The sequence below is a fragment of the Anas platyrhynchos genome, chromosome 33, assembly GCF_047663525.1.
Source record: "Anas platyrhynchos isolate ZD024472 breed Pekin duck chromosome 33, IASCAAS_PekinDuck_T2T, whole genome shotgun sequence".
Taxonomy (NCBI): Eukaryota; Metazoa; Chordata; class Aves; order Anseriformes; family Anatidae; genus Anas; species Anas platyrhynchos.
This window is the reverse complement of record NC_092618.1, coordinates 9140271-9167296: the sequence shown is the minus strand read 5'-3', so window position 1 is coordinate 9167296 and position 27026 is coordinate 9140271. Positions and strand designations below refer to the sequence as shown.

Genomic DNA, 27026 nt, shown 5'->3' with positions numbered 1-27026 from the left:
GGCTCATGGAATCATCGCCACTGCTGAAAAGCAAGAGGTGGCCCAGCAGCTTGCCATGGATGGGGATGTGCAGGTTGAAATCTGTGGGCTCATCGTTGCCATAGTTTTCAAAGTTCCCTAAGATCTGTTTGAGGAAGGGAGGAGAGACAAAGGGCTTAGTGGAGGCAGAGCCAGCCCCTGAGATAGCAGGGCCTGGGGAGGGAAGAGCAGGGGCGAAGGAGGAATGAAGACCCTCAATTCATAGTGCTGAGGCACTCACGTGCGTTGAGGGTTGCCTCGCAGGCACCCTTGCATGGCAGGATGCTCTGGGATGCAGGAAAGGGTGGAAAATTCCTTGTGCCTTACCTTGATCACCAAATACCAGCGGAAGAAAGTAATCAGCCTCTCAATCACCTTCACAGCGCTCTCACGCACATCTGAGTTTTTGGAGCCAGCAAAGTCCAGCATCACCTGCGAGGAGAGAAGTTGCTGGGGGTTGACAGCGGTCTGCAAATGTGACCTGAGAGGATTCTTTGGAAATTCTTTGGAAATGCCAAACCTTCAACATATTCTGCATCTCTATGTTGAAACTGGCGATGGGACAGTTGAGTACGAAGCCCTCCAGCATGGTGTCCATGGCTTTCATAGTCTGCAGGGAGGACAGAAGAGCATCGAATTATTTCTGTGGCCCTCCTCACCCCCAGGAGCTGGCTCTGAGCCCCTCGGGAGTTCAGGGGTGGCTTTGGGGCTAGAAAGCCACTGTGTGCAGACCTCCTGCAGCACAAGATCAGGTCGGGGAAGGGGAAGGGGCGAGGCTGGGAAAGCAAATCTGGGCCCCGGCCCTGCACTGGTCTCTGGTTGTGTCAGCACGGGGAAGCAAGGCAGCAGCTCAGCATGACTGGGGGTGCCGGTACCTCACCCAGCACATACCTCGGCGTAGAGCACTCCTGTCTCTGGCACATCCGACTCCGGAGGCAGAAAGAAGACGCTCTTGAAGCACATGTTTAGGAGACTCTCCCTTTTGCCATGCAGTGCTGTTGGCACGGTCTTGCTGAAGGAGAGAGAGAGAGGAGCCTGTTGGACGCAGTGCCTCGAGGCTTATGAAGGAGGACACGGACCTCCCTTGGCCAGGCATCCCTGGGAGGGACGGGCAGCCTCCCTGCCAGCTTCAGGGCCACCAGGACATTGCCACCAGGGGCTGGGCACGCACCTGAGGAGGGCGACAGTCTCCATGGCCTTCTGCCGGAATGCTGTGCGCAAGCTGTCCATGGGCTCCTTTTCCAGCAGCGCCTGCAGAGCACAAGCAGGATGAGACCTTGGAGCCGCCGGCACCCAGCAGCAGCAGAGCCAGCGCTGCCCCAGCCCTCGCTTCCCAGGGGGCTGGTGCCGGGGGGCCTTGCCCCTTCCCCAACCCGCTGCGCATCCTCTCACCATGATGTTCTCCACCAGGTTAGTTTGGCAGCAGAAGTCATGCAAGTTCATTGGCACACCCCTCTCTGTTACACATCTGCACAGATCGCAGATTTTGCTGAGGAACAGCATCTTCTGCTCCTCGTCGTCCTGGCAGCCACAAAGACACCAACAGAGCATTAGGGGGACACCCACGGCCAGCAGGACCAAAGCCTTGAGGGGTCTGGGGCTGTGTGGGACCCCTGGAGGGCAGCGCCAGGAGCACAGCTGTGATGCAAGCAGCTGCCATTACCTTTTCTGTGCCACTGATATACTTCACGATGAATTCCATGGCCGAGTCTGCGCTCAGTTTCCATGCCTTATCTGGAAAGGAGGAAAGCAAAGAGTGCTGCAGCGAGGGGCTGAATGCAGGGGTGAGGAGAGGAAGGGCCCCAGCCCCAGAAGGACGTGGGGAGGCCGCGGGGATGCCCAGAGGCTGCAGCAGCTCCGCTGGGAAGAGAGGCTGAGGGAGCTGGGCTTGTGGAGCCTGGAGAAGGCTGCGGGGGGACCTCGCTGCGGCCTCCCCGTGCCCAAAGGGGCCTCCAGGAAAGCTGAGGGGGGATCTTCATCATGGACTGCAGCGACAGGACAAGGGGTGACACCTTTAACCTCAAAGAGGGCAGGTTTCTTTCGGACAGGCAGGGATTTCTCTCCTTCACGCCCAGGGCAGTGAGGCCTTGGCGCAGGCTGCGGTGCCCCCTCCCTGGCACTGCCCACGGCCAGGCTGGGTGGGCTTTGGGCAGCCTGGGCTGGGGGGAAGCATCGTGATCGCCGAGGTCCCCCCCAGCCCAAAGCGTCCTGGCATTCTGTGGTGCTGCGGAGGAAGCTCGGCCCCGTCAGCCCAAGCGCCGCTTTACCCAGGGAAGGAGTCCTGGAGTCAGGCAGGGGTCTCTGTGTCCCCAACCCTCCCCACCCCATCCCGAAGACCCTGACTCACTGGGATCCAGCCACTGTACGTCGTCCTGGCTCTCCTCTACCTCGCTGCTGCCCGCTGCCTGAGCAATGGCCTCTGCCAGCAAAATGGCCTCTGCCAGGCTGCTGTCCTCTTCCAGGAAAAAGGCCTCGACTGGGGTTCTGTCCTCTGCCAGCAAGCTGTCCTCTGCTGGCCGGTTGCTGCCCCTAGAAGACCAGGTCTCCTGCCAGGCCAGCCTGGGCTGCCTGGGGGGCATGCCTCCCTCCTCATCCCCTTCAGAAGGAGCCTCTGGAGAGGGAGAGTTCTCAGAGAGAAACCGGCGGCTCCTCTGGGCGGGCGGTTGCGGCATTGTGGGACGTGGGCTATGCTCGGGGACTCCTCGAAGGCCCTGTGCTCCTGCCCTGTCCGTCACTGCCGTGCACCGACACTGAGGGTCCGAGCCACGGCTGCGCTCTTATAAGGCGGAGCCCTGGGGTGTCACCAAGTGACGTCACAATGGGTGCCACTGTGACACGCGCCTGGGCTGGGTGGGCACCCATTGTGACGTCACTTGGTGACACCCCAGGGTGCTGCCTGACGCGAGCGCAGCCGTGGCTCGGACCCTCAGGCCCTGCTTCCCAGGACGTGGCTGAACACCGCTCGTTGATGGGAAGTAGAGAATAATTTTTTTTTCCCTCTCTCCGTGCTCCCGCGCGGACTGATTGTTTCTTTTGTTTCGTTTTTTTTTTTTTTTTTTTCCTCCCCATTCCCTTTCCATTTAATTAAACCTTTCTCATCTCAAACCTCGAGTTCTCTGTGTTGTATTTTCTCCCCCTTCCTCTTTGAGGAGAGGGGCAGTGAGAGAGCGGTTGTGGTGGAGCTCGGCTGCCCACCTGAGTAAAACCACCACACTTTGTCCCAGCAGCTGCGGTGCCTTGTGAGGGGCTGGGGCTGGGGTGGCCGTGCCCAGAGCCCTGCAGCAGCCTGTGGAGGGCATTGCCCTGGGGCCAGCCCAGCCTGGGCTGCTGGGCTGGGCTGGGCTGGAGAGAGGGCAGGGTGGTGGGGAGAGGTGGGCAGGGGCCGGGCTGGGCTGGGCAGTGCCCGGCAGAGCACTTTGTTGACTTTGATGACTTTCACCTATTTCTTTGAGGACTGTAGACACCCGTCTCTGTTCACCACCTTGCTCTCATCCCAGCATTTCCATCATTTCACCAGTGTCTCATCAACCCTCCCCAGCTGCTCCTTCTCACACAAAGCCATGCTCTGATCACAGACGCTCTTTGGGTGACCTCTGGCAACGCAGCACAACACTCTGAGGGACAGTTCTTCCTCCTCGTGGCCAGCACCAACATTCCAAAGTGCACTTTGTGGCAGTTTTTTCTCTCCTACTCTTTTCTACTACAAAAGAAAGCTCCATCAGGGTGGAACCCCCTCCTAAAGTAGGCATCCCAATCCATCAGGCTCCTTGCGGCCTGTCAGCCAACCAGACAGAAGTCACCGCACCAGCATCTTCCAAGCCATGGGCCTGCTGCTGTCCAGTCATGGACTCAAGCAGAAGGGACAGGACAACCCATATGTGGGCCTTCTTTCTGCATGGGTCCTCCTGGGTATGTAGGCAGAGGGGATCCCACAGTCAGCATGCCAGCCAGGTGCCTTTTGCTGGCCTACCAGGGCCACTGGCAGATGTCAGCCGAAAAGTACCGATCCCAGCTCTAAGTCAAGGGTGACCTGCCACCTACAGACTGAAGTGACCTCTCAGTCCCTTTCTGTGACATGATCCTGCTGCTTCCCGATCAACTGCAGAGACAGAAGTGACCCCACAGTGACCACCACAGTCACACTCCCCTGCTGGTGCAGGAGATCCTGAGGCAGAGCTGAGCTCATCAGAGCATTCTCCTCCGTCTCCCCCTTGTGACCTACTAGCTGATCAGATCCATGGCCCTTCACATTCATCTTTGAATGCCATGTGACTGCCCAGTAAGCTCACGATCCCTGCCCTGCCCAAAAGGGCAAAGCACCTAAAGGTTAGGAAAAGGGTTAAAAGTGAGAAGGTTAATGTACGGGAATAGGGGCTTTCAGTGTTAGGTGTTCGTGTATGGGATTAAGGTTTCCCTTTCTAGGTTAGAGATTAATCAAATGTGTAGTGGGAGGGTAGGGTATTCTTCTTAGGATGTGTTCTGCTTAGGGTATGTGAAAGGTCTTTGGTTGAGGGTTTTTTTTAGGTCTGCAAGGGCTAAATAGAACATTTTAATGATCGCGTTAAGGGCAGGGATCAGGGTGAGCAAGACAGTAAAGGTAGGAGAAAGGGGCTATGGGCTGACTTTTTGCTTCGAGGGATATTGCGGTCAAATATTAGAGCAGAGTATTCCTGTCAGTGTGTGGAGAAGCCTTTAGTTTTATGGAATTCAGGTTACTGGCTAAAATACGGTAATGGCCTCACGTGACTGCTTTAAGTCAGCTTTAAAGTGAGATGAAAACTACCTGATCATTCTTACATCTTCAAAACCATTAGCTTCTGCTGTCCAAGCTCCTCTTCCCTCCCCAAAATCTCACATCTCTCCTGTCTAGGCTTATCCTGAATTCACTGTAGCAGTCATCTTCTTAGAGGCAGCTTTCTGATGACTTTCATGAACACAGAGTATCTGTCTTACCTCTGCTGGCTACTCTGTTCCTGAGAAAGAAGCAGCTTCTAAGCCAGCATGGAGAAGGACACAAAGGGTCTGTAGGAGCACCTTGCACAATGTGCCCAGCAGTTCTGCACCACCACAAAAGTGCACATCCTGCCTACAAGTTTTGGTTCCAGAATGGCTCCTATGGATCCAGGGTAACTTCCCAGGCCCTTATGTATGCTTCAGTTTCCCCCAGGCATCTTGAAGGCAGTAGCTGCCTCTGTGTAGAAAACTGAAAGCAGCCCTGAAGGATGACTTTAGGCAAAAGCTGACACTTCTGACATAACCCCTATCCAAGACCTCTTCCTTTATGGGGCCTACCCAGTACTTAGGAAGAGTGGAACTCACAACCTGTATGCATAGCAGGTGCCTTCTTCTGGTCTATCACTGACACTGGCAGATGTGAGCCTAAAGGCACGTATCCCAGTCAAGAGTCAAGGGATGACCTGTTGGCTACTTCAGAAAGAGCTCAACTCACAATCCACTTCACAAATATTCCCTTAGGAATGGATTAGGAATTTCTGAAGCACCACCGACTTTGTGATACAACACCTACAAAACACATACTTTCTTTCAAAATCATTAGTTTCTGCTGCCCAAACTCCTCTTCCCGCCCCCAGATCTCACATCTCTCCTGGCCAGCCTTCTCCTAACCTCCCCATATCGGTCATCTGTTTGGGAGCAGGATTCTCATGACATTCATGATCTCAGGGTACCTGTCTCACCTCTGCTGGCTACTCTGTTACTGAGAAAGAAGCAGCTCCTAAGCCAGCATGGAGCACCCTGCACAAAGTGCCCAGCACCACCATAGAAGTGTGCTGCCTACAAATTTTGGTCCCCAAATGGCTGCTTTGGATCCAGGGTAACTTTTTCCCAGGCCCTTATACATGGTTCATTTTCCCCCAGGCATCTTGGCAGTGGCTCCCTCTGTACAGAAAACTGAAAACAGCCCTGAAGGATGACTTCAGGCAAATGCTGACACCTCTGACATGACAACCCCGATCCAAGACCTCTTCCTCTTTGGGGCCTACCAGGTACTTAGGAAGAGTGAATTGCATGAACTACATGCAAAGCAGGTAACCTGCACTTGCCTTTCAGGTACATTCAGAGAGATGAGCTTAATGGCACTGCTCCCAGCCAGGAGTCAAGCGATGACCTGTCAGCTACTTCAGGAAGAAGTCACCTCACACGCCATTAAACAGCCATTTGCTTCCAACTAGATTAGAAATTTCTGAGGCACGACTGACCCCTTATTAACATACCTACAAAACATTCTCTTTTTGGCCCTGGACCTGCCCAGGCAGTGATCTGGTTGTGACTCTTCCAGCCCAAGGCACTGCTGCTCAACTCCCAGCCTCTCTGATGCATGGGAGCCAGTTCTGTACCAGTCCAGTCAGGTGCTAGGCCAGGAGGGACCTTGCAGGCAATCTTCAAGGCCCGTGCCTGTTGGCGGTCTCTCAGCTCCTTGTGCACAGCGAAGATAACGCTCAAATCCAGAAGCCATGTGCCTGAAGCTGGCCTAGAACACACTCAGGGAAGGGCCCTCCCAGCCCCAGCCCCAGCCCCAGCCCCAGCTGGCGGTGCTGCTCTGCGGAGTGAGGGGGCTGTGGTGCCCAGGGCACAGGGACACTCTGCAGGGCCATGCTGGGCAGGCTGGGAGGCAGACCCAGCTCATGGGGTCACTGCCATTGCCCCAGGGCCGCAAGGAATCACGCGCCAGACTCCTTTGCTGGGGCTGTGTTGTGGTTTAACGTGGCCAGCAGGTAAGCACCACACAGCTTTTTGCTCACCCTCCCTCCTCCCTCTCTGGAATGGGGGAAAGAAATGAGAAAGTGAATCCTGTGGGTTGAGATAGAGACAGTTTATTAAGGAAGGAAAGGGGAGGGGAGGGGAGGGGAGGGGAGATATCATAACTTGTGGAAACAGACAGCTTTCCATCCGCTAGCCTTCTGTGACTCTGTACTGCAATTCCGTTCAACTGGTTACTCCTTTATTATCCAAACTCTCCTGCAACTCCTGATACTGCTAACTTGTCACAGATAGCACAATCACACAAAGGTTGAAACGTCTGCCTGCAGACATGAAAGGCTGACAGAATGGAGCATCTGTCCAGGGGAACCTTGAGAAACTGCAGGATTTTGTCTACAGAAACCTCTTGACATTTACAAGAAGAAAAGCCTCATCCTGCACCAGAGGAAGAGGAACCCCACACATCAGGGCAGACTGGGACCTTGCTGAGTGAGCAGTGCCCAGGAGGAGGAGGGCCTGGGCACCACGAGGGATGCCATACGAGCTCACCAGGAGCTCACCAGGAACCAGGCCAACTTCCTACAGAGCTGCCTTATGAGGAGCATGGCCACCAAGAAAATGTAAGTTACCATGCTCGGCTCCGATCTGATGAGACACCACACAGCCAGCAGGGAAAGAGGTGCAGGTCTGTGAATCTCTTGGACAGCCTGGTGTGGAGAGGAGCAAGCACACTGGAAAGGCTGAAAGTCCCAACAGGCCTGAGGTCTGTGTGTCAATGGCTAGGGCTCTTGTCTCCGACAGCGAGGCCTATGAGGAGGCAGCTTCTTGTTAAAGCACCAGGGTCTCATTGCCTCCTCACCAGCCATGAACCAGGCAGGAGTCGTACCCTTCTCCTGCACTGGGCCATGGACATCCCCATCTCCTACTGCCCAGGAAGAGCCCTGAGCTCCTGTGTGAAGGGAAAGGATCTCCCTTCCCAGGAGCCTGGGGTCAAAGCCTGTTTTTCAATACATCAGTGTCACCTTCACATTTGTCTACCTGTCCTCACTGCCTCCAGTGTTCTGCTCTAATGAGCTCCAAGGGAGGCTGTGTCAGTGCCAGCAGTCCCCCCTCAGGGGGACACTGCAGGAAACTTGCATCTGCCTTGGATTTCTTGAGAGATTTCTTCAACGCACTCTCAGTGCCTGAGGTTCATGGGCTCATCGCCAAAGCCCCCAGAGGGCTGATTCCAATGCCTCTGCTGCTGATCTGGGCTGGGCTCCTGGGACAGGGAGAGCTCCTGGCAAGAGGGCCCTGGTGCAGAGAGACAGCTCTGCCCAGGAGCAGCTCCTCTGCACAGCGCAGAAGGGCTGGGGGCTCTGACCCCCATGGGGAGAGGAGAGGAGAGAGGGGTTTGTTATAAATGGCTCAGGATTCAAATTAGGATTAAATAAAAAAATAGGATTTATTAAAAGAATATAAAGGAATAGAGGTAAGCAAACAGCGCTGGGTGCACCGGGAGTCTCCACTCCACCAGGACGCACACCAGTTACATCAAGCAGCTGATTTTTATGCACCTAGACTAATACATATTCATTACTACTTCTAAAAAAGTAGATTATTATAATTAGCTTCCGGGGTCCAGTTCCTCCTACTGGAGCATGCGCATCAGTCTCCTCTGGGGGTCTCTAGGGGTCTTTCATGCTGAAGGCTCGTAGTCTTCCTCTCACCCTTTGTACTTACTCGGCACTATTCCAAGTTTATGGAACACTCTCTGTACACTCTCCGCAGGTCTTGTCTCCCAACCGTCCTTCAGCTTCTTTTTTCTTCCTCTTAATCTCTTGGCCCCCCTGGCCAGATACCAAGGATCTCATAACAGTCACCAGCAGTCACCAGTTATTATCAGTTGTTCTGAAACTCCCAAACAGGTTGACGACTCACGAGCAATTAAAACATTCTTTCCCAGCTATTTACAGTCATCTACATAACATCTATAGCAGTGTTAAATCAATCTCGAAGAAGACAGAAAAAAACTGTAACTGTTAGAACTAGAAGTCAGGAATAACAAAAGCAAACAGGTTCATAAATTTAAGGAGTGTTTTCTGAAGACTTGATAAATTGACTGGAATGAGGGGGAGACTGGGACACACTGCATCTGTGGTTCAAGAATTAAACTGCCAGTGCAGGGCCCAGAGGCAGACAGGATTCAAACAGAGGCAGACAGGATTCAAACAGAATTATTCTTTATGGACACGAATTTATGGACACGAATTGGAATTGTTAAAACATTCCTCACAGGTTGGAGGCAGTTGGGAGTGGGAGGGTGCTGAGAGCTGCCTGCAGGAGAAACCTGCACAGCCCTTGACAAGGTAAGTCTCTGGCTGCAGGGCCATGCAGCTGCAGCTCCTGGAAGGGTCTTGTTTCTGGGAGGGCGGTGGGCAATGCAGTAGGCTGTGAGAGTCCTGCTGGATTGCACTGCGAGGTGAGGAAGTCTGGCAGAAGCCCCTTGGAGTGGCCTAAGCCAGGTGCCCCTGACACCCTAGAAGCCTCGAACACCCTGCTGGTGATGCAGGGCTCTCTGTCAGCTGCCCCATAGCTCCTGCTGCATGGAGGTGCCCCTTGGCAGGGCCCTGGTGGTGGCAGGGTGCTGCAGGGCAGCGCTGAGCACAGCCGCATGGGATGGGGTCTGTGAGCACAGGCGGGGGAAAGAAGAGTTTGGCCAAGATCAGCAGGAACAGAGTGGCCAAGAATCCTCTAGGTACAGCATGTTGTGTGCCTGGGATACTGGAATACCCCAGCGTGTGGATATTCACCTGTCTGTGGGGTGTTTTCCTGGGCTTCAGGCTGCTCTCCAGCAGGATGCAGCTCTCTCGTGGCATCCTTGTGGCATCCAGGCGTCCCAAGGAGAAGACACCTCCTTGCTAAGGCCATGTCCGTGCTGCTGGATGTCTGTCTGTGGGCAGCTGGAGTGAGGCCTCGGCAGCCCTGGCTAGGGGGGAAGAGCTGAGATCCTGCTCAGGCCCCCAGGGCCAAGGTAAGGATTCTGTCCAGCCTCACTCGGACTGGGGCTTCTCTGCTCTCAGCTGTCTCCGTTTTTTTCTCAGCGTAACACGAGTATGATCGGTGTCCTAAGCATTACAGGGGGAATTATAAGAAAATACAGCAAATAAAATCTCTCTTGCTCTACAGTGTGGTCGGATGAGTTGTTTGCAAAAAGACTGCATGGCTCATTGATCTGACAAGTGGACTGCACTTGAGTTTCCCCCACGGTCCTGCTTCCCTCCTGCTGCACAGCAGGAAGGACTCCTCTGGAGCCCACAGCAGCCCCTGCTCCCAGTGTCACACGCAGCCAGCACCACCCAGAGCTCAAGCAAGAGAGCTGCAGAAAGCTGCGGGCTTTCCAGGAGATGAAATAGGTTTTCCTCATTGAAGTCTGTTCTATTTTTTTTTCTCCTCTTCAAAGATACCTGTGTCCAAAGTCAGCAAATGCCCAACAGCAGCTCTGTGAGCGAGTTCCTCCTGCTGGCATTCGCAGACACGCGCGAGCTGCGGCTCCTGCACTTCGTGCTCTTCCTGGCCATCTCCCTGGCTGCCCTCCTGGGCAACGGCCTCATCCTCACCGCCGTAGCCTGCGACCACCGCCTCCACACCCCCATGTACTTCTTCCTCCTCAACCTCGCCCTTCTCGACCTGGGCTGCATCTCCACCACTCTGCCCAAAGGCATGGCCAATGCCCTCTGGGACACCAGGGCCATCTCTTACCACGGGTGTGCTGCACAGGTCTTCTTTTTTGTCTTCTTGGTTGGAGCAGAGTATTCCCTCCTCACCGTCATGGCCTACGACCGCTACGTTGCCATCTGCAAGCCCCTGCACTACGGGAGCCTCCTGGGCAGCAGAGCTTGTGCCCAGATGGCAGCAGCTGCCTGGGGCAGTGGCTTTCTCAGTGCTGTCCTGCACACAGCCAATACATTTTCCCTGTCCCTCTGCCTTGGAAACGCAGTGGCCCAGTTCTTCTGTGAGATCGCCCAGATCCTCAAGCTCTCCTGCTCAGATGCCTACCTCAGGGAAGTTGCTGTACTCTTATTTACTCTTTCTTTAATCTTTGCTTGTTTTGTTTTCATTATGTTGTCCTATATATGGATTTTCAGGGCTGTGCTGAGGATTCCCTCTGAGAAGGACCAGCACAAAGCCTTTTCCACGTGCCTCCCTCATCTGGTTGTGGTCTCTCTGACTGTCAGCACTGGCATGTTTGCCTACCTGAAGCCCCCCTCCATCTCCTCTCCATCCCTGGACCTGTTGGTGGCCGCTCTATTCTCGGTGGTGGCTCCAGCAGTGAACCCCTTCATCTACAGCATGAGGAACAAGGACCTCAAGAATGCCTTGTGGAAACTGATGACTTGATTTGCTTCGGAAACAATAATTTCACAGTCTGTTTCTGCAGATTACTCAGAATATCACTTACACAGAACAACCTATATTCCCTTTTTTGTTGTTTTTGTGTGTGTGAGTGTGTATTTTTAGTACTGGTATTACTTAGTTTTGTGTTTTGTTTTGTTTTGTTTTGTTTTGTTTTTTTCAGGTTAGGTTGCCCAATAAAATGTCGTTTTTGTCCCACTCCCAATTCTGTACGTGTGTTTAGTGTATGTACTGAGTCTCTGTCCATGTGGAATTATGGTCTCTGTGAACTTTTAACGAAATAAAACAGCCTACACTGCCTTCTTTGTCTGATGTCCTTCCTCCGAGACCTGGTCTGGCTCTGCTGGGGCAGTGCCCATTTGCAGAGGAAAAGAGTCCCATTCCAGCAGCACAGCCAGGGAGCACCAGCGCTTGGGGCATGCCAAGCTGCTCTCTTGCCTCTGCCGCCCTCTCCTGCTGGTGGGGCCAGGCCCGGCTGCTCCTGGAGCTTGGTGCCAGTGCTGTTGTGGGGCTGTGCTGGGACTGCTGGCAGGTTAATGTTTCTTGCAGAGGGAATTAGCATCTGCCAGCAGAGTCCAGGGTATTGGCCGGAGCAGCATGAGCCCATAAAACAGGTGGAGCCCGCAGAGCATGAGCCTGTGCAAGGTGAATTTAGCAGAGCTCAAGTGCTCAAGCTGCTGCCAACAGGCAGAGGAGAGCTCTGCAGCCCCAGGACACGCAGTAGCCCCAGCAAAGGAGGCTGGTGACTGATTCCTTGCAGCCTTGGGCAATGACAGTGACCCCATGAGCTGGGTCTGCCTCCCAGCCTGCCCAGCATGGCCCTGCAGAGTGTCCCCGTGCCCTGGGCACCACAGCCCCCTTGCTCTGCAGAGCAGCACCGCCAGCTCGGGCTGGGGCAGGGGCTGGGAGGGCGCTTCCCAGAGTGTCTTCTAGGCCAGCTTCAGGCACACAACATCTGCATGTCAGAGTGATCTTTGCTGTGTGCAAGGAGCTGAGAGACCAACAACAGTCATGGGGCTGGAACATTGCCTGCAAGGTCCCACCTGCCCTAGCACCTCCCAGAACTGGCACGGAACTGGTTCACATGCATCAGAGGGTCTGGGAGCCCAGCAGCAGTGCCATGGGCTTGAAGGATCACAATCAGATCACTTCTACCTGGGCAGGTCCTAGGCCAAAAAGGGGGTGTTTTGTAGGTATGATATTATGAGGCGGTGGTGCCTCAGAAATTCTAAGTCCAGCAGGAAGTGAATGGCTGTTAAATGGCCTTTGAGGTGGCTTCTTGGAGAAATAGCTGGCAGCTCATCCCTTGACTCCCGGCTGGGATCTATGCCATTAGGCTCATATCTGCAAAAGTACCTGAAAGGCAAGCAGAAGGCACTTGCTGTGCCTGTAGTTTGTGAGATCCGCTCTTTCCGAGTACCTGGTAGGCCCCATAAAGGAAGAGGTCTTGGATAGGGCTTGTCATGTCAGAGGTGTCAGCTTTTGCCTGAAGTCATCCTTCAGGACTGCTTTCAGTTTTCAACACAGAGGGGGCCACTGCCTCCAAGATGCCTGGGGTAAACTGAACCATGCACGAGGGCCTGGAAAAAGTTACCCTGGCTGCATAGGAGCCATTCTATATCCAAAAGCTGGAGGCAGGAAACAAATTTTTAGCGTGGTACGGAGCTGCAGGGCACATTGTGCAGGGTGTTCCTGCAGCCTTTATGTTCTTTTCCATCCTGGCTTCGGTGCTGCGTCTGTCTTAAGAAAGGAGTAGCCAACAGAGGTAAGACAGACACTGTGAGATCATGAAAGCCATCAGAAAACTACCCCTAAGAAGATGACTGATATGGGGAGGTCAGAAGAAGCCTGGCCAGGAGAAATGTGAGATTTGGGAGAGAGTAGAGGCCAGCAGGAATCAATGATTTCTGGGAGGCTAGAAGGTTCAGGCAATGTTGATTCTGCTGTAGCACTGACTTAAAAGAGTCATGTAAAGACCTTGCCCTATTTTAACCAGCAACATTAATCCTTAAACCTAAATGCTACTGTACACACTGTCAGGAATCCACTACTCTAATGCCTGACCTCAACGCATCCCTTGAAGCCAAAATTCATCACATAGCCCCTTCCCCTTGTTTTTACTCTCTTAATCACTCTGATCCCTGACCTTAACACTAGCATTAAAATGCTCTTTTTAACCCTAGGAAACTGCCTGAGAGACCTAAACAAAACCCTAAACCACAAAGCTTGTCCATACCCTAAACACAGACCTGATACCCACATAAGAATACCAAAACATTCCCATTCAAACTTTGCTTAATCTTTAACCCAGTAAGGTGGGCCCTAGTCCCTAGTCATATACATGAACACCTAACACCCAAAACCCCTGTTCCTGTGCATTAACCTCCTCACCTTCAGCCCCTCTACTAAGCCTTAACTTTAGGCCCGTCATCCCTTGGGACAGGGCAGGAACCATGAGGTTGCTCTGCAGTCATGGCACTCAAAGCTGAATGTGAGGGGCCATGGATCTCATCAGATTGTGGGCCACAAGGAGGAGACAGGGGAGAATGCTCTGATGAGCTCAGCTCTGCCTCAGGAAGTCCTGCACCAGCAGGAGCAATGTGACTGTGGCAGTGACGGTAAGGTCACTTCTGTCCCTGCAGAAGATAGGGCAGCAGCAGGAACATGTCACAGAAAGGGACTGAGAGGTCACTTCTGTCTGTAGGTGGCAGGTCACCCTTGACTTAGAGCTGGGATCGGTACTTTTCGGCTGACATCTGCCAGTGGCCCTGGTAGGCCAGCAAAAGGCACCTGGCTGGCATGCTGACTGTGGGATCCCCTCTGCCTACATACCCAGGAGGACCCATGCAGAAAGAAGGCCCACATATGGGTTGTCCTGTCCCTTCTGCTTGAGTCCATGACTGGACAGCAGCAGGCCCATGGCTTGGAAGATGCTGGTGCGGTGACTTCTGTCTGGTTGGCTGACAGGCCGCAAGGAGCCTGATGGATTGGGATGCCTACTTTAGGAGGGGGTTCCACCCTGATGGAGCTTTCTTTTGTAGTAGAAAAGAGTAGGAGAGAAAAAACTGCCACAAAGTGCACTTTGGAATGTTGGTGCTGGCCACGAGGAGGAAGAACTGTCCCTCAGAGTGTTGTGCTGCGTTGCCAGAGGTCACCCAAAGAGCGTCTGTGATCAGAGCATGGCTTTGTGTGAGAAGGAGCAGCTGGGGAGGGTTGATGAGACACTGGTGAAATGATGGAAATGCTGGGATGAGAGCAAGGTGGTGAACAGAGACGGGTGTCTACAGTCCTCAAAGAAATAGGTGAAAGTCATCAAAGTCAACAAAGTGCTCTGCCGGGCACTGCCCAGCCCAGCCCGGCCCCTGCCCACCTCTCCCCACCACCCTGCCCTCTCTCCAGCCCAGCCCAGCCCAGCAGCCCAGGCTGGGCTGGCCCCAGGGCAATGCCCTCCACAGGCTGCTGCAGGGCTCTGGGCACGGCCACCCCAGCCCCAGCCCCTCACAAGGCACCGCAGCTGCTGGGACAAAGTGTGGTGGTTTTACTCAGGTGGGCAGCCGAGCTCCACCACAACCGCTCTCTCACTGCCCCTCTCCTCAAAGAGGAAGGGGGAGAAAATACAACACAGAGAACTCGAGGTTTGAGATGAGAAAGGTTTAATTAAATGGAAAGGGAATGGGGAGGAAAAAAAAAAAAAAACGAAACAAAAGAAACAATCAGTCCGCGCGGGAGCACGGAGAGAGGGAAAAAAAATTATTCTCTACTTCCCATCAACGAGCGGTGTTCAGCCACATCCTGGGAAGCAGGGCCTGAGGGTCCGAGCCACGGCTGCGCTCGCGTCAGGCAGCACCCTGGGGTGTCACCAAGTGACGTCACAATGGGTGCCCACCCAGCCCAGGCGCGTGTCACAGTGGCACCCATTGTGACGTCACTTGGTGACACCCCAGGGCTCCGCTTTATAAGAGCGCAGCCGTGGCTCGGACCCTCAGTGTCGGTGCACGGCAGTGACGGACAGGGCAGGAGCACAGGGCCTTCGAGGAGTCCCCGAGCATAGCCCACGTCCCACAATGCCGCAACCGCCCGCCCAGAGGAGACGCCGGTTTATCCTTGTTTCTCCCTCTCCAGAGGCTGCTTCTGAAGGGGAGTCGCAGCTGCTGGATCGCAGTGAGTCTTAGGGATGGGGTGGGGAGGGTTGGGGACACAGAGACCCCTGCCTGACTCCAGGACTCCTTCCCTGGGTAAAGCGGCGCTTGGGCTGACGGGGCCGAGCTTCCTCCGCAGCACCACAGAATGCCAGGACGCTTTGGGCTGGGGGGGACCTCGGCGATCACGATGCTTCCCCCCAGCCCAGGCTGCCCAAAGCCCACCCAGCCTGGCCGTGGGCAGTGCCAGGGAGGGGGCACCGCAGCCTGCGCCAAGGCCTCACTGCCCTGGGCGTGAAGGAGAGAAATCCCTGCCTGTCCGAAAGAAACCTGCCCTCTTTGAGGTTAAGGCCGTCACCCCTTGTCCTGTCGCTGCAGTCCATGATGAAGATCCCCCCCCAGCTTTCCTGGAGGCCCCTTTGGGCACGGGGAGGCCGCAGCGAGGTCCCCCCGCAGCCTTCTCCAGGCTCCACAAGCCCAGCTCCCTCAGCCTCTCTTCCCAGCGGAGCTGCTGCAGCCTCTGGGCATCCCCGCGGCCTCCCCACGGCCTTCTGGGGCTGGGGCCCTTCCTCTCCTCACCCCTGCATTCAGCCCCTCTCTGCAGCACTCTTTGCTTTCCTCCTTTCCAGGTAAGGCATGGAAACTGTGCAGAGACAAGGCCGTGGAATTCATCAGGGCGTATGTCAGAGGCACAGAAAAGGTAATGGCAGCCGCTTGCATCACAGCTGTGCTCCTGGCGCTGCCCTCCAGGGGTCCCACACAGCCCCAGACCCCTCAAGGCTTTGGTCCTGCTGGCCATGGGTGTCCCCCTAATGCTCTGTTGGTGTCTTTGTGGCTGCCAGGACGACGAGGAGCAGAAGATGCTGTTCCTCAGCAAAATCTGCGATCTGTGCACATGTGTCACAGAGAGGGGTGTGCCAATGAACTTGCATGACTTCTGCTGCCAAACTAACCTGGTGGAGAACATCATGGTGAGAGGATGCGCAGCGGGCTGGGGAAGGGGCAAGGCCCCCCGGCACCAGCCCCCTGGGAGGCGAGGGCTGTGGCAGCGCTGGCTCTGCTGCTGCTGGGTGCCGGCGGCTCCAAGGTCTCATCCTGCTTGTGCTCTGCAGGCGCTGCTGGAAAAGGAGCCCATGGACAGCTTGCGCACAGCATTCCGGCAGAAGGCCATGGAGACTGTCGCCCTCCTCAGGTGCGTGCCCAGCCCCTGGTGGCAATGTCCTGGTGGCCCTGAAGCTGGCAGGGAGGCTGCCCGTCCCTCCCAGGGATGCCTGGCCAAGGGAGGTCCGTGTCCTCCTTCATAAGCCTCGAGGCACTGCGTCCAACAGGCTCCTCTCTCTCTCTCCTTCAGCAACACCGTGCCGACAGCACTGCATGGCAAAAAGAAGAGACTCCTGCGTGTGTGCTTCAAGAGCGTCTTCTTTCTGCCTCCGGAGTCGGATGTGCCAGAGACAGGAGTGCTCTACGCCGAGGTATGTGCTGGGTGAGGTACCGGCACCCCCAGTCCTGCTGAGCTGCTGCCTTGCTTCCCCGTGCTGACACAACCAGAGACCAGTGCAGGGCCGGGGCCCAGATTTGCTTTCCCAGCCTCGCCCCTTCCCCGACCTGATCTTGTGCTGCAGGAGGTCTGCACGCAGTGGCTTTTTAGCCCCAAAGCCACCCCTGAACTCCCGAGGGGCTCAGAGCCAGCTCCTGGGGGTGAGGAGGGCCACAGAAATAATTCGATGCTCTTCTGTCCTCCCTGCAGACTATGAAAGCCATGGACACCATGCTGGAGGGCTTCGTACTCAACTGTCCCATCGCCAGTTTCAACATAGAGATGCAGAATATGTTGAAGGTTTGGCATTTCCAAAGAATTTCCAAAGAATCCTCTCAGGTCACATTTGCAGACCGCTGTCAACCCCCAGCAACTTCTCTCCTCGCAGGTGATGCTGGACTTTGCTGTCTCCAAAAACTCAGCTGTGCGTGAGAGCGCTGTGAATGTGATTGAGAGGCTGATTACTTTCATCCACTGGTATTTGGTGATCAAGGTAAGGCACAAGGAATTTTCCACCCTTTCCTGCATCCCAGAGCATCCTGCCATGCAAGGGTGCCTGCGAGGCAACCCTCAACGCACGTGAGTGCCTCAGCACTGTGAATTGAGGGTCTTCGTCCCTCCTTTGCCCCTGCTCTTCCCTCCCCAGGCCGTGCTCTCTCAGGGGCTGGCTCTGCCTCCACTAAGCCCTTTGTCTCTCCTCCCTTCCTCAAACAGATCTTAGGGAACTTTGAAAACTATGGCAACGATGAGCCCACAGATTTCAACCTGCGCATCCCCATCCTGGGCAAGCTGCTGGGCATCCTCTTCATTTTCACCGGTGACAAAGATTCCATCAGATTCACAGCTTTAGAAACTCTTTCTCACATATACAAAATCATCAGAAAAGGAAGAGGTAAGAAGGTGTGGTAGGCAATGTCCATCTGCACACAGACATCTGCTGGTTTGTCTGCCTGTTCTCCCTGAGTATTGTGAAGGATTGTTTTTGTGCTTGGTGGAGGCTGCCCACGGAATTCTGCCAGGTTCCCTGGCCTCCTCTGCTCCTCACAGCAGCTTCCCGCAGCATTCTGGCTATCGTTTTCCGCAGAAGCTAGACGCTCACCTGCCGTCCAGGAGCAGTTCTCTGCTGCTGTGCTTCCCAACCCTCCCCAGATCACCTACCACGCTGTTTTGTGGTGTCCCCCAGTCTAAGCCATCGATCGATGAGCACTTCCCAAACGGCATCTTCCCCGAGGAGTGAACAGCAGAGCCAGCCGTGCATCACCAGGGATGGTGACGCCCTCCAGAATGCTCCCTGACTGTTTGCTCCCTGCCGTCTTAAAGGCAGGTGTCAGGGGGCTTCCTGCACATCCTGACCCCGAGCAGAAGGGGGTCTGTGACACGCTGCTACCCCCACGGCACCCAACGCCATTGCTTCTCCTCCTTCTGCATCATCCCTGAGGTCCCTCTTGCTCCCAGCACTCCTCACCTTGTGCTTTACATCCCTGCCCACCACTCTCCTCGCCGTGGGTCTGAGCCTCCCTCCTCAGCCATTCCTAGTGAAAGTGCTTTTCACCATTTGGCAAGCTTGTTGGCAAAGATGCTCTTCCCTACTGACTCTTTGGTGTTGCCCCCTGTTTAGAAAGCTCACAGACAAACGGCATGAAAAATTATGCAGAGAGACACAAGAATTTGGAGGACACAGCATACCCGTTTCCTACAACATCAACTCCGTGTAAAATTGCCAAGGTAATGAGCTCTGGCCTTGCTGGGGATCTTGTCCGCAGCATCAGCAGGCATCTCGTGTGAGCAAAGGGGTCCAGAACCGGTGGGGCTGGCACGGCCTCACTCGCCCTGCTGAGAGGGTTCCTCTTGTCCCCAGGCTGGGGCTATGCGAAGGCTGCTCCCCTGTGTCCCGGCAGCAGCTCCAGCCCTCCTGGCCACCAGCAAGCCCTGGTTACCTGCAGGGCCAGCACTCTGGCCCCATATGCCCCATCCTCACCCCTTCCCCCGAGGGCCCTCTCTCCAGAGCTGCCCTTGCTGCTCAGCTAAGCAGCACCCTTGGGACACTCAGTGAGGCATGTCTTCGCTCCTCCTTCTTCCCACAGTGGTTTGGAGGATACCTCTTCCCTGCTGAGAGGCTGGACATCACCCTCACAGCCCTTGAAGCTTTACAAGACTCCAGCATCCATGACAAGCAGGGGGCCTGCAGCGTGCTGGACGCAGCCTTGGAGGTCCCTTTCTACTGGCTGAAAGATGTAAGTGGCCTGTGGCCATGGCCCTGCCCATGAGCTCTTCCAGGCGTGGTTCCTCTCTCCTTCCCTGCCTCCCTCGCACATCGGGGTCTCTTGGGCTCCAGAAGCCACCTGAAGCCAGCAGAGAGCAATGGAAGGGGCCAAAGTTTGAGTGGCAGCTGTGGCAATGGCTGCTGTCTGCTGGCAACACCATTCCCACTTTGTCCCCCAAGGTGCCAAAGATCATGGAGTGCATCAGGAGAAACCTGGGCAGCATCCACACGGCATCGGCGCGGCAGTGCCTGGACTCCCTGCTTCTCCAGATGACCAACATGATGCCCAGGGACGAAGCCAAGAACTTGCTGCAGTTCTCTCCGCCACGTGACAGGTCCTGGCCTTAACATCCTTGAGGGCTTGTTCCGCGTCGGGAGATGCACCTGGAGACTCTCTGCTTGCCACACCAATGGCAAAGGGCAGGACATCCCCAAGGAGCACAGCCCTCCTTCCCACCAATGTGTTCCAGCCCTACTGGGCCAGCCAGGGCTGCAGCAGCCCAGCTGTCCAAGGCAGCCCAGAGTCCCCCTGCCCCCAGGGAACACCAGCTCAGCCCCCTCCTGCCTGCCCAGGCTGGGCCCTCAGTGCTCCCCAAGTCACAGGGGCTGCAGGACAGCCTGGGTCCTCTGGGGCTGGCCCAGTTTGTGGCCCTGCGGCTGAGGCAGCCTCACTGACAGAGTCTTCTGGGCTTGCAGCACTGACCTGGCCATGTGGGAGGTGATCCTGGCCATGCCGCAGACCTTGAAGAGGGTTTTAAACATCATGATGGAAGACTTGCCGCTGTGCCTGTGGTGCAAGGAAGTCACCGAAGACACGTGCATCCGTCGCTTGGCTGTGAGTTCCCAGATGAAACCTTGCTCCCAGCAGGGCTACGTGTGCCCCTTCAGGCACACAGGCACAGCCCTGTGCCCATCTACCCCCAAACTGCCAGCTCCCGCAGGACGTACGGACACATGGTCCCTGGGGCCGGCAAGCCCCCGTAGCTCCCCGCGCCTGGTGCCTCTTTGGTGCCAGCTGGCGCTGCCCCATCCCTGCCCAAAGGTGGGAGAAGAAGAGGCTGCAGGGAGCCCTGCAGGCCCTGCCAGGCTCTCACTGCTCTTTCTTGCAGATGCTGGGCCACAATCACATTTTTTTGGAGGACTTTGGTAACCCAGTGCACCTCCAGAGCTACCTGAGGCACCCAAGACCAGAGATGCGCTTGATGGTTCTGAAAGGGCTCTGCACCGTGTCAGAGAGCCCTGAGAAGGTGAGCGGGCCATCGTCAAGCAAAGCCATGTTGGCAGCCTGGGGCTTTGCTCTTCTGCCCTCCCGTCCCTCCCCGCTGCCAGGAAGCAAGGCAGGAGGCTGGTGCTCAGGAACCAGAGCCCTTTGCCCAGGGTGGTCTCTCACTGCCTCACGGAAGGGAAATGGTGTCTTTCCTACAGGCAAGGAAAATTCAGGTCGTGCTGCCAGACATCCTGGAGGCTCTGCAGGACACCAACACAGACGTGGTGCTGAAGGCCCTGCCTGTGCTGAGAAACGTGATGGCTCATGTGGAGAGGAGGGAGGCCAGTGGCCCGGCTCTGCAGCTGGCTGAGAAGCTCCTGCCACTCTTTGACCACGTAAGTGTGCTGCGGGAGCCCGAGCCCTCAGCTGGGCCCCCTGTAACGAGGGCTGCCCTTCAGCCCGGCCCTGTGGGCAGCACTCAGGCAGGGCCTTCCCAGTCTCCTCGTCAGCCCAGGCGCTGGGGAGCTCTGCTTGGGCATGGCTGGTGCGGCTGGTGGCGAAAGTGGGGTGGCTGGCGGGCAGCCTGCGATGGCAACCGATTGCGTTGCCCTTCACGGGCACCAGGCCTTGCAGCTGCCCCTGAGCAGCTCCTCTGGGAAGGATCCAGCGCTGAAGCATCTCACAGTGCTGGGAGCTCCCTTCACATCGGCCACGCTAATGCTGAAATTCCTCCTGTCCTCCTCCCTGCCAGGCGTCCAGCCAGGTGCAGGAGCACTCCATCTGCCTCTTCCAAGCCGTGGTGAAAGCTGTGCTGTGGCAAAGGAAGAAGGAAATGAAGAGGACGGTGCACAGGAGCCTTCTCCCACTCTACTTTCACATGAGAGACCAGAGTGAGAGCGTAGCAAAGGTACAGATCTCAGAGCTGAGCAGTTATGTGGGCAAGGGTGTGCTGATGCCACAGGGTTGCTCTGGGGGATCTCTGGCCGGCAGCATGAGCTGCCTCCGATGGTGGCAGTCCCGTGGCCTTGCCTTGGCCACTGAACCCAGTGCACGCTGCCCCTCACCACAGCCTCCCATAACGCGCTGGGAAAGGCTCGCAGCCCTGCCAAGAGGAGGGGACAGAGGGTCTCCTTCCCAAGGCTGTGCTGCTACCTCCCAACCTCTGCTGCTCCGCAGGCCTCTGGGAAAGCTCTCGCCGTGGCTGCAGAGTTTCTGCGACGCAAGGAGCTGAAGCGCTTGGCCCAGACAGAACAGACATGGAGGATCGGGGAGTGCTTGGTAAGGACCCAACTTGGTTTGCTCCAGCTGGGCAAACGCGCCCGGCCAGAGCCCGCTGCCTGCAGCCGCATCCTCGCTCCCTTCCTGCCAGCACAGAGCCCCAGGGGGCTCTTCTGGAGGCCCCTCTGACCTCCCTGCCCCCAGAATGCTGGAGGAGACCCTGGAGAGGGTGTGCAAGCCCCGTGACCCTGTGTTCTCTCTCTCTCCAGCTGCAGCAGGACAGAGGCAGAGTAGAAGAATACCTGCAGCAGAGCCAGCCCTACCTGAAGGCCACTCAGACCAACTTGCGACTTGAGGCCGTCAGATTCATTGGTGAGCCCAGCCCCTGGGTCCCTCTTGGGGCAGCCTTTGGCAGCCCCAGGCACTGCCCTGTTGCCCCCAGAGCCCCCCGACTGGGCCCTTGCTCCAGGGTGCAGGAGGGGGCACAGCCTGGCTGGCCAGGCCAGGGGCTGCGCTGCTGGGAGCGTGCTGGGGAGCGGGGCTCTGATGGGATCTCTGTGTCTAGGTCTTGCTGCGCGCTACTGCAAGGACCAGAGCGAGGAGAAGCTGAATGAAATCCTCAGCGGTGAGTGAGGGCAGTGGGGGGTGTGCTAGGGCTGGGGGGACAGCGGCAGAGGCCCCCGTGCCTTGCCCTGCTCCAGGGAAATGCTTCGGGGCGGAGGAGCAATGCAGCCATAGGAACGAGGGAGAGGAGACGGGGTAGCCTGTGGTGTCAGGGAATGGCCTCCCAGCCTGGAGCTGGGCAGTGCCGCTGAAAGGGTTGAGTGTCCCTGAGGAAGAGTCAGGGGAAAGGGCAGTAAGGCTGACAGAAGGTGGGAGCCTGTTGTAGAGCACGCAACCAGGACGAAGAGGGAGATGAGACAGCCTACAAGCAGCTAGGAGCAGGGTCACGATTGCTAGCCCTTGCTCTCATGGGGAAGCACAATAGCGAGAGGAAAGAGTCCAGGAGATTCCTGGAGTGTGTGAATCCTCCCAAGGGATGGAGGCAGGTGGTGAGGGAACCAGCTTGTGAAGGTGCCCCACTTGACCTGTGGTGCGCAGGTGGGGAAGGACTGGTGGCTGCATTTGGGACATTGCTGAGCAGCAGCTTTCAACGGATTCCTTTGTCCCTCCTGCTCCTCCTGGCCTGGGGAAGAGTCGAGTGGGGCTGGCATGCTCTGCAGGGGATGCCTGGGGATCTCTGCAAGGAGTGGGTTTTCATCTCTGCTCTTCTTTCTTTTGCAGTCCTCCGGCCTTCAGAGGAAGACCCGGAACCCATGGTCCGTTCCCTGGCAGTTGAAACCACCGTGAATCTGACGTCAAGGCATAAGGCAATGTCAGGACGGAGATTTCCACTGCCGTGTTGCCGCTAGCCCCGCAGCAGTCCTCAAAAGAGCAATATATATATTTAATAGAACTAGGTTGTTGTCTCGTTATTCCAGCAGCTCCTTCACAGTGACTCGGTGCCATGACGCTGAGCTAACTTGGAGGCCACCAAGGACCCTGAGAAGTTCCCTCTGTTGCCCTGAGAAGGCAACTTCCTTGTGAGGGGAACAGAGGGCCCTATTTGTTAGCCTGACCCTACCCGTAGGGAAGTCTGCTGCCTCCCTGGGGCTAGGGTCATGGACGTTGCCAGAAAGCTTCCCAACCTGGTTTTCCCCTCTGATTACTATCGTCTTTTGATAGTCCAGGCCGGCAGTGATACTACTGAAGATAGAAGCCTGAAGACTATCGAGCGGGACTTTAGGGGACTGGGACGGGTAGTGGATGGAGTGGGAGTTCAGGTGGTGTTTTTGTCCACCCCTACAGTGGCAGGGAGGGGTACAGAGAGGACTCACGACTCACTGGGATCCACCAACTGCAACTCCTTCTTGCTGTCCTCTGTCAAACCTCTGTTCTCTACCACTAAGCTGTCCTCTGCTGGTCTCCTGTCCTCTGCCAGGCTGCTGTCCTCTACCGGGCTGCTGCCCTTTGACAGCAAGCTGTCCTCTGCTGGGCTTCTGTCCTCTGCCGGCAAAATGTCCTCTACCGGGGTGCTGTCCTCTGCCAGCAAGCTGTCCTCTGCTGGCCGGTTGCTGCCCTCAGAAGACCAGGTCTCCTGCCAGGCCAGCCTGGGCTGCCTGGGGGGCATGCCTCCCTCCTCATCAGATTCAGAAGGAGCCTCTGGAGTGGGAGAGTTCTCAAATAGAAAACGGAGGCTCCTTCGGGCAGGCGTGGGCTATGCTCGGGGACTCCTCGAAGGCCCAGTGCTCCTGCCCTGTCCGTCACTGCCGTGCACCGACGCTGAGGGTCCGAGCCACAGCTGCAGTCATATAAGGCGGACCCCTGGGGTGTCACCAAGGGAGGTCACCAAGGGTCCCATGTGACACGTGCCTGGGCTGGATGGGCCCCACCGGGCGCTGTAAGTTCGTGGGCGACACCAAGCTGGGCAAGGGGATCTGGACAGGCTGGATCAACGGGCCGCATCCAGCTGCGTGGCATTCAAGGCCAAATGCTGGGTTCCACACTTGGAATCATACAATATCCTGAGTTGGAAGGGGGCAGACCTGAAGGGATGAAAGACACGGTCTCCCGATGCCTCTTGAGCAGAAGGCCTTTATTGCCATTTTTCTCTGCTACATATACTTTCCCCGTAACCACATGCGCTGTCCACGCGCCCGAATCAGTCGTACAATTCATTAGAGACCCTCAGCCACGCGCCTCAAGCCAGCCAGCAATTGACCACTGCGCAAAGCTCATCTTTAATGCTGTAGCCAAGTTAATTTATCTCCACCTTGTTCAAGTTTTTGTTACTAATGCCTAGTAAAAAAAGGGGCTTTAGGGCTTTGGGGCGACTACTTAAAGGATCAGGGGCACAGGTTGTGTTTGCCTCTGTCCTTCCGATAGGGGGGATCGATGCTGACAAGCAGACTCATCACATTAACACGTAGCTTCGGGACTGGTGCAACTGGTAGAACTTTGGGCTTGCTGATCATGGGAGGGTCTATGTGACACTGGCCTGCTACCACCAGATGAGATGCGCCTCCCTGTAGTGGTTTTACCTGGCAAGGTTTTGGTAGCACGGGGCCATAGGAGTGGCTTTTGTGAGAAGGATCTGGAAGCTGCCCCATGTTTGCTAAGGGCCCCTCTGCTGACCAGAGCTGAGCCAATAAGTCACAGAATCACAGAATTTCTAGGTTGGAAGAGACCTCAAGATCATCGAGTCCAACCTCTGACCTAACGCCAACAGTCCCCACTAAACCATATCCCTAAGCTCTACATCTAAACGTCTTTTAAAGACTTCCAGGGATGGTGACTCCACCACTTCCCTGGGCAGCCTGCTCCAGTGCCTAACAACCCTTTCGGTAAAGAAGTTCTTCCTAAGATCCAACCTAAAACTCCCCTGGCGCAACTTTAGCCCATTCCTCCTCATCCTGTCATCAGGCACGTGGGAGAACAGGCCAACCCCCACCTCACTACAGCCTCCTTTAAGGTATCTGTAAAGAGCGATAAGGTCGCCCCTGAGCCTCCTCTTCTCCAGGCTGAACAAGCCCAGCTCCCTCAGCCGCTCCTCGTAGGACTTGTTCTCCAGGCCCCTCACCAGCTTCATCGCCCTTCTCTGGACCTGCTCAAGCACCTCCATGTCCTTCTTGTAGCGAGGGACCCAAAACTGAACACAGTACTCGAGGTGCGGCCTCACCAGAGCCGAGTACAGCCCCCCGTAGCCACCCATAGCCCCCCGTAGCCCCCAATAGCCCCCCATAGCACCCTAGAGCCCCCTATAGCCCCCTATAGCCCCCCTAGCCCCATATAGCCCCCTGTAGCCCCCCGCAGCCCCCTATAGCTCCCCGCCGCCCCCCCCCACCCCCCCCAATTCTCCCTCCACCCCCCCTTATCCCGCTCCTCACGTTCCGGTCCACGATGTCCCGGCCCTGGCTGGCCAAGCTGCTGCCGTAGGCGGCGGCCAGGCTGGACACGGGCTCGGCCAGGAAGGCGGCGGCGGGGGGGGGCAGGCGGGATGCGGAGGACGCCGGGGGGGCCGCCGGGGGGGCCCCGTAGGCCCGGGCCGGGCCGTGGGGGGGGGGGGCGGCCCCGCCGCTGGTGTCGTCGAAGAGCGGCCGCGGCTCCGCCATCCGCGGAGGGGCCGGGCCCGGGCCGCGGCGCTTGGGGGCTGCGGGGAGAGGAGAGGGGGGGTCAGGGGGGGCCGGGGGGGGTCGGGGGAGGGGGGGGGCGCCGGGGGTCCGCACCGAGCCCCGCCGCCGCTCCCGGGGGCTCCATGGCGCTTCCGCTTCCGGTCACGTGAGGAGCGCGGGAGGAAGCTGTTGGCGGAGCGGCGGGGCGGGGCCGGAAGTGGCGGTTGCCATGGGGACGGGCGCGCGGGGCCGTGACGTCAGCAAGGGTGTGATGTCAGCAAGGCCACCGTGCCACCAAGGTGATGACGTCACCAAGGCCACCACGTCACCAAAGCCATGATGGCAACCAAAGCCATGACGTCACCAAGGCCACCATGTCCCCAGGGCCACCACGTCCCCATAGCCCCCATGGCCCCATAGCCCCCACGGCCCCATATCCACCATGTCCCCAGCGCCATCTTATCCCCAAGGCCACCACGTCCCCAAGGCCACACGGTGGCCGTGGTGGCCCTAGGGCTGTCCCTGAGGTGTCGTGGCCATTTCCTGGCCACGGCGGCCATCTTGTCCCCAAGGCCACCACGTCCCCAGGGCTACCACTTCCCCAAGACCACCATGTCCCCAGATCCACCACATCCCTGTTGCCACCACATCTCCGTGGCCACCACATCCCCAAGGCCACACGGTGGCCGTGGTGGCCCTAGGGCTGTCCCTGAGGTGTCGTGGCCATTTCCTGGCCACGGCGGCCATCTTGTCCCCAAGGCCACCATGTCCCCATGGCCACCACATCCCCATGGCCACCATGTCTCCGTGGCCACCATGTCCCCAGGATGACCATGTCCCCATATCCACCATGTCCCCATGGCCACCACGTCCCCAAGGCCACACGGTGGCCCAGGGGGGGCTGCTGCTGCTGGGCACCCTGGGGCTCTGGGTGCTGGAGGGGGGGGCGTGGACCCTCGGGACCCCCCCCGGGACCCTCAACGCCTCCGGGACCCCGCGGTGGGACCTGGCCTCCGCCTTCTTCTTCTCCACCACCCTGCTCACCACTGTGGGTAAGGAGCCCCCCCGCCCCCAAATCGGGACCCCCCCTCCGAATTGGGACCCTCCTAAAGAACCCCATGGGCACCAGGACCCCCCCAAGGGCATTGAGACCCCCGGGACCCCCATGAACCCCAGGACCCCCATGAGCACCAATTCCCCCAGGACGCCTCTGAGCACCAGGCCCCCCCGGGACCCCCCCAAGAACACCGGGACCCCCATGAACACCAGGACCCCCGTGGGCACCAGGACCCTCCATGGCCCCCCATAGGCACCGAGCCCCCTGAGAACCTCAGGACCCCCATGGGTTTTGGGACCCCCTTTAGCACTGGGACCCCCA

At 57.0% G+C, this 27026-nt stretch overlaps 2 protein-coding genes across 5 annotated transcripts in view; one reads left to right on the top strand and one right to left on the bottom strand.

Moving 5' to 3' along the window:
- The window catches only part of LOC140000391 (protein YIF1B-like), a 71311-nt gene extending 63882 nt beyond the window's left edge, over positions 1-7429 (top strand). The window contains exons 3-4 of one of the 2 annotated variants that reach the window (XM_072030256.1): positions 5896-6023; positions 6088-7429. In XM_072030256.1, coding sequence (XP_071886357.1) covers positions 5896-5982 — 87 coding nt within the window. In that variant the 3' untranslated portion in view covers positions 5983-6023; positions 6088-7429. Of the gene's footprint in view, positions 1-5895 lie in introns of both variants that reach the window. The other variant, XM_072030255.1, reaches the window with a different exon arrangement.
- Positions 1190-26123, bottom strand: LOC119715322 (protein YIF1B-like). Of its 3 annotated transcripts, XR_011805532.1 has the most exons (5): positions 25763-25870; positions 25424-25686; positions 1682-1752; positions 1411-1539; positions 1190-1269 (listed from the first exon to the last, which is right to left on the bottom strand). XR_011805532.1 is itself a non-coding variant. In XM_072030265.1 (3 exons), exons 1-3 carry the CDS (start codon positions 25791-25793, stop codon positions 20980-20982), a joined length of 405 nt encoding a protein of 134 aa, XP_071886366.1. In that variant the 5' UTR covers positions 25794-26123; the 3' UTR covers positions 14777-20979. The 3 variants fall into 3 exon arrangements, 2 of the variants coding, with proteins under 2 accessions (XP_071886366.1, XP_071886367.1); XM_072030265.1 differs by lacking the exons at positions 1190-1269; positions 1411-1539; positions 1682-1752 and adding an exon at positions 14777-21090 and having other exon boundaries at positions 25763-26123; XM_072030266.1 differs by lacking the exons at positions 1190-1269; positions 1411-1539; positions 1682-1752 and adding an exon at positions 21097-24082.
- Between the last annotated feature and the right edge of the window lie 903 nt (positions 26124-27026).

Excerpts from the sequence above, each read along its gene's own strand:
- LOC119715322 (XM_072030265.1), bottom strand. The coding sequence starts at position 25,793 with ATGGAGCCCCCGGGAGCGGCGGCGGGGCTCG. Across the intron at positions 25,687-25,762 it reads GGGAGCGGCGGCGGGGCTCG|CCCCCAAGCGCCGCGGCCCG; the intron begins GTGCGGACCCCC and ends CTCTCCCCGCAG. Across the intron at positions 21,091-25,423 it reads GGGACATCGTGGACCGGAAC|CACAGCTTTCACCACGGCTT; the intron begins GTGAGGAGCGGG and ends CCTTTGCCACAG.